The sequence below is a fragment of the Opisthocomus hoazin genome, chromosome 2 (assembly GCF_030867145.1).
Source record: "Opisthocomus hoazin isolate bOpiHoa1 chromosome 2, bOpiHoa1.hap1, whole genome shotgun sequence".
NCBI classification, from domain to species: domain Eukaryota; kingdom Metazoa; phylum Chordata; class Aves; order Opisthocomiformes; family Opisthocomidae; genus Opisthocomus; species Opisthocomus hoazin.
The window spans coordinates 23,299,324-23,310,810 of NC_134415.1; the positions used below are offsets into that span (position 1 = coordinate 23,299,324).

General features: G+C 36.3%; 1 protein-coding gene across 1 annotated transcript in view; it reads left to right on the plus strand.

Moving 5' to 3' along the window:
• LRPPRC (leucine rich pentatricopeptide repeat containing) overlaps positions 1–10,635 on the plus strand; it is a 101,690-nt gene extending 91,055 nt beyond the window's left edge. Inside the window, exons 33-38 of the mRNA XM_075412879.1 lie at positions 33–172; positions 335–450; positions 3,353–3,427; positions 4,936–5,020; positions 8,682–8,824; positions 10,120–10,635. Of these exons, the coding sequence (XP_075268994.1) occupies positions 33–172; positions 335–450; positions 3,353–3,427; positions 4,936–5,020; positions 8,682–8,824; positions 10,120–10,176 (616 nt within the window). The 3' untranslated portion in view covers positions 10,177–10,635. The remainder of the gene's footprint in view (positions 1–32; positions 173–334; positions 451–3,352; positions 3,428–4,935; positions 5,021–8,681; positions 8,825–10,119) is intronic.
• The last annotated feature ends 852 nt before the right edge of the window (positions 10,636–11,487 follow it).

Here is an 11,487-nt window from a genome sequence, read left to right on the forward strand (position 1 = left end):
GGAAACCAAGCCAGTTCAATCTCTTTTCCTAGCAATGACCTTGATGCTGCCATGGAATACCTTGAGCCTCTGCTTATCTCTGGTGCACAGAATCCTGATCAAGCTGTCAGAAATATTTCCTATTTGTTAAGAAAGGTGTCTGAGGAAGGATTAGAACCAGCTTTGGAAAAATGTAAGTTAATTGCAATGATATTTAAATATTCTGACGAGACAGAGGTGTTATGAAAGAGCTATTACATGTAAAACCTGCTCAGTCAGCATAAATCATGCCAGTGAAGTTTGATTGAAAAGCCACTTTTGTAAAGATTTTCCATATGTACCCATCATTTTGCAGTTGGCGTGATGGCAGAACGACTGGCCAGTCAGTTTGGAATTTACAGACCTGTCACAGATCTTTTCCTTCAATATGTCAGTGAAGACAGAGTGGATGATGCCAGATCGCTGATACAGGTAATGACATAACAAGAGAGGTACTGAAATGCTTAGAGCTCTTCAAAGGTTAACTGAGAAATTGTCAAAAAGAGGTATTGAATAGCATATGCTGGTAGTCGTATGCTTTTGAATTACAGTGCGAGTAGCACAGTTTAGACCGTTCCAAACCATGAACTAGTACTCTAGTACTACTAGTAGTAGTGGGTGGCAGTCAGAACGTGTTTTGTCTTCTAACAACCTGAAGGAAATAGAGGATGACTTGTATATTGGTTGCAATTGCGTCCAAAGCAAATACTCTTTTTAAGTTTTCTGTTAGACAGCAGTTACTTCCTGCAAGCCATCTCCTTGCAAATTCTCAACTTAATAATATCTTACAGCTGTACAGTTTGCAAACCAGAAGCAGTCAACGTTTGCTTTTCATGGACCTTATTTCACTTGGTTGCTACAATTCTGTATATGCTGTATTTGAGGTTTATTAAGAGCTGAATTTGCTTTCCACTCACTTGAGTGTCACAGATGCATTAAAAGACATGCTGGTCTCTGCAAGACAGTCTCAGCTGAGTTAGTGATCTTCAGGGAATGAAACAGCTGCATTCATTCCATTTGTACAGAGCTAAAGACAAAGCTGGACCAGATTTGGGCTGAGCTGTGGGTGGTGGGAGCCGCCGGTGGCAGCCAGCACAAGCAGGCTCCATCAGGAGGCTGATGCCAGCAGGTGGCCATCCAGCAACCACGCCGGTTCTGCAGATGGTTCTGTGTGTGGAGGATCGTGCCTCACATTGAGGCCTCTTGCCATCTCCTGGTAGCGCGTACTACTCACTTAGCAGTTCCTAAGTATTTTGAGCTGTTAAAGAAAAAGCTCTGCTTCATCCATCAGAAGTTTTATGATGTTCCATGACCATTTATTGAGAAGAATGCGTACCAACAGATGTATTCAGTTACTTCTGCTACAGTGTGAGGTGTACTATTTGTATGTTCGCTGCTCTGAAACATTATTTTGTTTATTGCTTTGCCTAATGGGTCGTCTGAGTATTAAATTAAAAGGAGACTAAAATTTTAATGTAAAACGCTCTTGCTATGTAGCATCAAACATCAAAATGCAAAAAAATCTAAAATTATTTTACTCTTCCTGATTTTTTGGTTGTGCTTTGATGGAAGTGAAAGAAATTGAATGAGTGAATGAAAATTGGTTACAATTACTTGCTTTTCTGAGGATAGGGTTTTTTGCATTTTCTTAAAATTTTTCAAACATGAAATATTTTCCATTCATATATTCCTAAAGCTTCTTATTACAACACCATCCAACTCTAGGAATTAAATTCATGGATCTATAGTATACTTGAAATAACATTGTCTATGGTATATCTTGGGGGAGAATTTTAAAATACTGCGTGTTAAGTGCACATTCACAGATAAGCTTGAGTTGAAACTTCTGTGTATATGAGAAGTTTTTTTATATGGTGCAAGCAAAACTTTCAGTTGTGTTAAACATTCTTGACTGCTATTGTGGATCAAATATTCTATTAATAGGTAACTAGAAGATAGTAATAATCACTGTCCATTGTTTGTTATTTTCTTGAAAAGTAAACCACATTCTAAATGAATTATTTTCCTTGTAGTGATCTGAAATATTAGTATACAGATGGAGAATTCTTGCTTTCAAAAATGCTTCTAAGAGCTGATATATAAAAGTTCAAGAAACAGCAACAGCATCTTTTGTACTGTCTGGAGGGAGAATGCTTTTAATGACAAAAGTCAAAAGTGGTTTGATATTTCAGCATGAAAGGGGGCTGTGGAAAACATTTCTGCAGCTAGACTGTCTCTTTCCTCTCAGAGCATCCTTATTTCTTATGCTGACAGTAGGTGAGTGGCTAGAATCAGTAAATAAATTGTTGCAAGTTTCTCCAATGGATATTTTGCCGCTGTTTATCACTGTAAAGCAATTTTTTGTCAGAACACTACGGGCACACTTTTGTCTCGGGTTGCCTGATGGAATGAGGCTTCACACCTTTTCACCTGGACCTTGAAGAGCTTGTCGAACCGTATTAACACATACAGTACATTCATAATGGCATAAACCAAAATTTCTTGTTTGCATTTGTCTAAAATATGAATTGAATGTAGTAAATTCATGGTATGTGTATTTTTATATGCACAGTATTCTTCCTGTGCATTTTGGTACTGATAAAATATCTTACAGCTGGTAAAAAGCACTGTGCATTGTAAGAATCGTAAGACTGACACCTTTGAGGAACATACACTAAAATATTGTCATGTATATTTTATTTTGCCCTTGTTTCTAAAGTAAGATAGATTTTTGATTTATCTGGTCTGTCTCAAACTTTTTTAAGTTTAACTTTCTCTCTCTCAAACACTGTCTGTTGCAGTGAAAGCCTTTTATAAAATAGAGAGATTGAAATCAGTCCTTTGTATGCATAAGTGTAGGTAATTATACTTTAAAGAGAACTTGCTTTGTACATTTTAATTTTTATAAAGAAACGAGCAGTTATCTCCCTGACACCTTATTAAATGTATAATTAACCTTATGATCCCTAGCTCACTTGTGAATGCTTGGCAGTATAATTGGAGAGGAATAGTGTTTCTCTTTTTCATTCTTTTGCAGTCCTAAACCTCGTTTTTGTGGTATGTTGAAGTAAGAGTTTAATTTTTTCCCCTTTTGTTTTAAACAAACTTTATACCTACCATTTTAAAAACAATGCATGAAATTAAGTTGTTTCCTATGTTGAGTGGTTGGTTTGTTTTTTTTTTTTCCCAAACTAATGGTCAATTATATACCTTGTGAATAGGTAATGTTTTACTGTATTATTTTGAACATCTGTGATTGGAAATATTCACCTTAGTCATTTGTTTATCACTAACCTACTCATGACTGCTACATTAATTATTTCTTTTTCTTTAGAGGTATGGTGCCTTAGTTGAGGAGAAGAGAACTTTAGTGAGGTTTATGGCTAGATCAGCAAGTAAACCTGGACAGGTATAATATTGTTTCATATATACCATTGTATTTGTAGCAAATTATTACTATTTCATCAACTTTTGTTAAAGTGTTTTGGATCTGGAACTTCACAGATGACAGCTTTATGAGGTTTCTGGGGGAGCGGGGAGGTTAATTTGCAGAGATGGTTACATTTAAAGGAACAGTTTATGGAGCGTGATGGAAAGGAGGGTGTAGTTACTATTGTTTCAGTAATTTCCTGCATTGTTGATGTTATAGTTTATATCCTACAGACATTGTGTTTTAAATGTTTTACTGCACCTATCCAGTTCAGTATCGCAACCTGAAAGTACTTACTTTGTTGGCTACATTATATGAGTACAAATACAAGTTAAAACCTCAGCCTCTCTCTAATGATAAAATGCCTGTATGTTTATATTAAAAGACACATTTCATATTAGTTGTTACGGTGGTTTGGGCATGTATCTAGTTTGAGCATCTGTTTAGATTCCTGACTTTGTGCTCATTCCCTATAATTTGAAATGCTCTCATTTATGTGGCTGCTATAGTCCTGTCCCTCCCTCCTCATATGCCCCTCTCAAAAGCAAAAAAAAAACCAGAAAAAATAACCAAACAAAAAACCCACACACTAAAGAAAACCACCCAAAACAAACCCCCCAAAAACCCAACACTGAACAACAACAAAAAAAAGCCCCAAACACACACACACATGCACGCATGCAAAACTACATTGGTCTCTCTTTAGAGGAGCAGCATCAGGAGACAGTGCACAAACTAGAATAAATACTTCTGAAATGAGGGAAAATGCACACTTGTGTTTTGTGGAAATTGCCATTAAATACTCATAGATTAAAAGTTCTTCTGTTGAAGTGATAATAATAAATACGATGATGAGAAACATCTTTTGGTGTCCGTAGAAGGAATTAAAAAACCTGACATTTTCTAGCTTTTCAAGCTGAAATTTTAATAACACATAGAAGTTAGTAGTATGTGATAAAAGATGTTATTAATTTCTATAAACTTTTTTTAATTCAAGGCCTGAGAGATTTTGAAACTGGAATTGGAGGTTGAGGGAGGGAGGTTCCAAATTGAAGCACGTTAGTTAGTGATCTGACTTCTTTTTAAGCACTGATCCTATCTGTCACTGACCTCTAGGTCGGTGAAGGCTGCTGGGTCGTTTGCATTTTTAAAAAATTGGTTGAAATCCTGACATTCTCATTAATACATTAATTGCTTCCTTCAAAAAAAATTGAGAAACTAATGTTCAGGCTTCTTGAGTGTGGGTTTTAGTACCGTATTTTGTTTGTTTCATTTTGTGCCTGAGTTCTTTGACTATTTCTTACCAATATGAAATTTTGGGAAGGAAGTTATCATGTCTACTTTCAGTTGCACAGTCCGTTCCTTGTTATCATTACAGTTCATATCACTTAAAAGATCTGAAATCATTATTCTAACTGTGACAATTTTATTTTTTTCTTTAAGATTTGAAGGTAATGCTCTTTTTGTCCGTGCATTAAATTTCATAGGCAAAGAAGATCGAGACGCTTCTAGAACTGATTCCTGAACATCTAGATATGGAAACTGCATACCGTTACCTCATGAGATGTTATGGTAATCTGTTCTCCTTGGAGTAGTTTTTCAGTAAGAACTCTTGAGACATTCAGAAAGACCATGGAAACCCTTAGAAAGGGGAGCAGGATCTACACTGTGTAACTCGCTTTACAGTTTGAGCCACAAAGAGGTGGGGGGGCTTGTCTGGAGTTTTTGTTGTTTGAGTCTCTTGGGTCTCCATACTATGCTAGCTATTAGGTTGGAAAAACAACCAGCTGACCCAAGCCTTGAATCCTTTAGCAAATGAGCTGTATTAGATTAAAGGATACTGTTACAACAGAGGCTGAGTAGGGGCTTCATGGAATAAAAAAAGAATCCATCCTAACCCATGGAGAGGAATACTGTAGAAATTAATGGCTTTTAGAATGAATCTAGCTTTTTTCCCCAAAACATATAATAAGTATATTGGTTCCTTTTGTGTGTGTATTTCAGAATCAGAAGTGATTAGTTCTATCAGTAATGTGCAAGGACCTTATTGTTATTAGTGTAGATTCTTTATATCTGTTTCAATTAAGCCAAAGATAATCTTCCAGATGCCTTCATTTGGATTTACCTAAGTAGTTGATTTGAAGTGCTAATCAGTTCTCTTTATAGTTGAAGTCAGAGAGGAACAGCTCTAAAACATCAAGTTGCTTATTTAAATATGTTTGTTTGCAACGCTCACTCTTGAAAAAACAGGATGTATGGCCCCTATGGCAACACTCAGCTGGAAGCTTGCATCTCTGCTGTAGTGTCCTTTGCCTTGTGTACTCTGATACGGTCCTCCAGTTTTATTACAGGGAGTAAATACTCTTCACATGTGTATCACAAGCAAAAAGGTATAATGACAGAAGCCCTTGTGCTCCAGTCTATCACAGAGGAGATAAATAGGAGTAATTAAGTAAAACGCTTAAAACCCAAATCCAAGGTATGGTGTTAAAGGAACACAAACTTCACTGTATTTGAATCAACTTGTAGAAGTTGTCATGATGTAGTATCTAACTTACAAAATTCACTTGCTTAGTAATGTTCAAAACAGCAATCACTGCCAAAATAGTTTAGGCCTATAGTTTCATTCACAGCAGGGTGAGTTTTCTAACATGTTTTTATAAAACAAAAACCCGCCCTTTTGTCACCAGCACTGTACTTGCTACTTTACACTATCATTAGCCCTTTACTGCTTTTACCTCAGTAAAAATTCTGTAAGTGAACTAATTAATTTTTTCAGTATCCTTTCCAACTACATCATAGTACAACAATTTCATAAAGAGATTGCGGAGAATCAATCACTGACTTTATTCTACCGAAAACGGTGGTTAGAGCGTATTCATCGTGGGAAGTCACACTGTATGTGAAGAAAAGGTGCTGTAGTTTCTTCAGGCAGAGACGTAGCTGGCTCATAGCAAGTTCTAAAGGAGACAGTACCAGCATGAAGGGTTTTAAAAGGTGTTCCCAGGTTATTCTGTACAAGCATCTCACCTGTATGAGACATCGATTCCACTCCTGCATCAGGTAGAAGAGTACACAGCGGTTACTTGACCCACTTTACCAGGGCTGGGCTGGATGAGTTGTACTAGGGTATCTTTGCATTTTCTATTGCATCTTTCTGTTTTAAGGAAGTAAGGTGTTTTTGTAGTCTTAGGATATTCAGGGGCATTTACTATATTCTGTCCCCACCATGTATAATATATGTAGACCCGTACACATGAACAACTGTTTAGCTACCTCTTCCCCTCATCCCTTTTCTTCCATTTTTGATACTTTGTGCAGCAGTGAGTATGTTAGTTTCATTTGGCTGTTGAAATTATGATCAGCAAAATATTTAGCACAACTGAAGTTAAGAAGGCTATGCTTAGGTTGTGTTCCAGCCATGAGGGCTAGAAATAAGATCTATTTGAAAGATTTTATTTTTATTTTTTTTGTTTTACAGTTAGTAAGCTTTAGAACATGATTCCTCATTTTGGGCCAAGTCCAACCATGTAGTATCTTCAGAGAACAAATGATTCTCCTGTCAGGCCTATTGTTATTTTTAACTCGTTAGAAAGGGGAATGAAAGATAAGAGTACTATTACTGCAATTGGTTACTGTTACTAGTTATCAAAATAAATGGACAAATGATAAATTTTTATGTGTCTAGCAAAGATATAGTGGAATATAGATGACGTAGTCTGATCATATATCAGACATCCATGACTGAAGAAATAAAGGGACATTTATTCCTTTCCTTGTCCTGAGATACATTCCACTGCTAGGATTAGGTTTGATTCATCTGGTGAGATGCATAATGCTTTGCTGTATACCTTCTAGAAAAAGGAAATATGCAAAATCGCATTTGCTTGGTCCATTAAGTGCAATCTAAGTATTAGCTTTTTTTTTTTTTTCTGTTTTCCATACAGTAAATACATCTATTTTAAAGAAAGAGAAAGTTAACAATTTCTGTTAGGCTTTCATTAAACCATCACTTTATGCAGTTTCTGCAGTAGCCTCCCACATTCAGAAAGGAGCTCAGCCATTTGCCAGATGCGAGTGGGAAGCTTTTTCTCACGAGAAAGGGACACAAGCTATCCGTTTCTGCATAATTAAAGCTTTTTTTTTTTTCTTTAAGAACCACTGTTTTTGTAGCCGCTATGGTTGTGAAGATGGTGTTTCCAAATATGAACAAGTGAGAACCCAAGACAGCTCCCATACTGGAGGCATTTGCGTTTTCCCAAGCAACAAAATTAATTTAGCTGGACATGATGGGTTCCTTGTTGTTCACAAGGTGCTGGCAATTGCTGTACTGCTTCTAGGACCCTGAGGACAACAGTGACACTGTCAGGGGTCACTTCAGTTTCATCCTGATGCTTCTCAAGCATATGTCTGAGCAGCAGAGGAGTCTGTGGTTAAGCATGGGTCAGTGTAGGAGGAGGAGTTTCTCCTCTCTTCCATTTCTGAGGAAGGAGGAATTCTTCACAATTCTACAGCTGGAAGTGAATAGTGCTTTAAATAAATCAAGAATGGATCAGTTAGAACCTGTTGCAGGGACTGGTGCCTTCTGTGGAATATCCAGCAAAATGGTTACTTAAGCAGTTAAACTTTGTAATAGTGGTAGTGAGTCAGCAAAATTTTTCTCCCACTCAATAGGATGAAATGGGTTTTTCTTTGTGTTCTAAAATGAATGTCTGATCTTTGTTTTCTTTGTTCCTTTAGGTTATAGTTCTGATGTAGCTAGCACCTGTAACCATAACAATATTCTGCCCTTACTTAAGGGAATTAAGTTACTGTTCTAGAGTTCTCACATGCTGAACTTGGGTGGCTTTTGTTTTTTGTTTTAGCTTTCGTTCTAATTTTTTTTATAATTTGCTTCAGAAAGAGGCATGTGGCTCTGTATCTCACATCCTGGAGCGGTGTGTTCTCACAGTGCGGATCCTAGTCCTTTGTGGTTCCAGTACATTCTTGAAGTAATTGATCATCCCGCCTCAAATAAAAAGGAAAGTTAGAGTGGCTGTATGTTCTGTTCTCTTATGCAAATTGTCAGTAGGATATGAAAAATATCCAGAATATTTGGAATATTGTATATTAAAATATTTAGAATCTATTTTGGCAAGTAGTAGGAATGCATGACATCATAGAAACAGGTGAAAAGAGGAACACTTAAGCACTGGTGGGTTTTTTGTGGGTTTTTTTTTTTTTTTTCCCTTAGAACTGGATGGGGATGTTGCTGCTGTAAAGGCTGTGTACGAGAAAACCCAAGCGAAGAATATACAGCTGCCCGAGCTGTCTCTGAAATCTTTAGCAGCTTTTTTGAAGGAAGTAGGAGAGCCAGTCCCTTTCACTGAACCCCCTGTGAGTATTTCCTAATTAAGAAATAGATCTGCAGAATTGTGTATGTTCAATTTTAATAAAACAAATTGCATGAATAATTACATAGGGGTTAGATCTCTGCAGAGACTCCTCAAAGGAGGTAATGTATGAAGTACTGAATGTTGTAGGAGCTGTAGTAATCTTGCATTGGATTTGACTTGAGGAAATAAAACCTCTTGGGGCTTACGATATTTAAACTACCTGACCCTTATCAGGCACTCACCTACAGACCTTTATCAAATGTCCTTGGGGCATTTATCTAAGCAATTGAACTTTAAAAGGCTTACAGAATGTGTATTTCATTAACAATTAATGGGTTTTAGTTTTCATTAATTGCCTGTTTTGTATGTAGTACAAGTTGTTGCTTCAGTAGGATGGGTTTTTAGAACTGTAGGAATTTATTTTTCTGTTGCAGCTTTGATTCTAGCTGCCTTGCCAACAGATATAAGCAACTGTGCAAATGTATCCTATTTGAGGGTGACAAGTGGCATTACACGAAATGTGTCAAGACTGTAAATATTTCTTTCACATCATTCCTTTGACTAATAGTCTACTAGTACCATTCTAGCAAAGCAGACTTTAAATACTTACTATATTTTTCCTCTCTAAGCAAACTTTTAATTGCCATTTTCTACTCACTTTTTATATTCTAAAATAAGTGTTTTTCTGTAGTTCTGTAATGACCTGATTATATGCTGTTTCTCCATATTGCTTCATTATAAATGTGATTTTCTTTTCTCATTTTGCAAAGAATTTGATAAAAATTTGGGATAAAATATTTCTTTTAGCCTTTGAACAGCTGTGGAGTTTTTTTCTGCAACCTTGACATAATTTGGACTGTGTAAATTTAAAACCTACAATGTCTGTTTCTTACATGTAGCTAGTGAAAATGAAAGTGTTTTTTCAAAGTCACTGAAATGATTCATTTTCTGATTTCCCTGTTCAATTTTTCTCTAATGCAGCTTGGTCTTTGAATTTTTTTTTTTTACACAATTGCAGATTGCAGTTAAAAAGTCTTTTCGTTTTTAAAGTGAAATGGATTATATTATTGCATTTTGTAATAGAAGCTTCATTATGCATTTTTGGCAAGGTTTTCCTTTTCCTTTTATTCTGTCTCTCTGGTATTTCTCTTAATTATACAGACTTCTTCAATACAGATCTAGTTTTGCATGACAGAATAGTAGATTTTGCTTTTGTCGGGACATAAGACTTTGTTCAGAATTAGTAACTTTTCAGTTGAACCAATGTTGAGCTTGTTTATTCCACTCTATTTATAGGAGACATTCAAGTTCTATGTGGAAAAATTGAGGAAAAGAAGATTGGAAGCATCATAAACAGGCAGTCTTTTATGCTGTAGGTGTTTATGAAATTGTTTAAATATTACATTCAATAAAAATTTTAAAAAGCATGTTGTTCTGTGTAATTTTTAATATAAATACTGTGTTTAAACAGCACTTTCTGTAGCTGTAATTGATAGAAACATTCATCAATAGAGATGCTGTTAAAATTGCTAATGAAATATAAAGGTGCAGCTTTCAAGGCTATTTCTGTTTTGATGTATGACCTGCTGTAACCTGAACTGTATTTTGACTCCTGTTGATTCACCAAATACATGTATATCAAGTTGCTAGAGGGATATGTAACTATAAGCAAACTGTCTTATCCATTGTCATTCTTTGCCTGGTCAACATGCTTTGGGGTGGAAGTGGAAGGGTAAAGAACATCATCTTCGGGATTCATCTGTATCTGCACAGGAAATAAACAAATCTTTTTTTAGATTTCTCCTAAATGTACTTCTTGTGTTAAGTATCTTGTTAGGGCACTCGATATTACAGGTAAAGACAAAATACTTCTACCTATACTATACTCTAGTTTTATGGCATCTTTAATTCTCATAACTGTTAGTCCAATTAATTTTATGGCTACAAGAACGGCATAGCCATGAAAACACGCCTTTTAAACAAAGCAGCGCCCTTTATTTGCAGGGGTAGTAGTTGTTTACTTGCTGGGAGACTGGCAGGCATGATTTATTTGTGTGAATGTGGGAGTAAACCTACTCTGATGTGAAGTTTTACACTCCAGAGTTGTGGGATCATGAAAATAAGACACTTACAAATTACAGAGATGAAAGAATACATAGAAAATGCATCCATTATCTCTGTGAATAATGACGGAAACACACAACTGCACATATTGGTATAACAATTGGAATAGGGAGCCTATGCCGTACTTCAGATGGGTTGTAATGAAATGAAAGCTTGTTTAGTAACTTTGTTTATTGATCTTTACATTTTCAGTTAGCTTTATCTTTCTTGGGTTTTCGCACTTCGGCAACACTGTGGTAATTAAGACTTGTACAGTAATCTGAATGTGTCGAAGTTAGGAAGAAATTGGGACCAAATTTCTTAGAGTAAAATTCCAATTCGTTAACTAGTATGTTTACAAATACACAGAAAATTTCTGCTGTACTTAAAAAATGAGGCGTGACGAATCAGGGACTGAGGAGAGTGGTAAATTTGGTTTTCCGAACAAACTGAGTGAATCCTGGCTGTGTCTGCTCCCTGGTGGTGTGGTTTTACAGTGACCTTCATCACGGCGTGAGCACAGACTGGGCAGCGTGCTGCACCGACATGGCTCTAACCGCC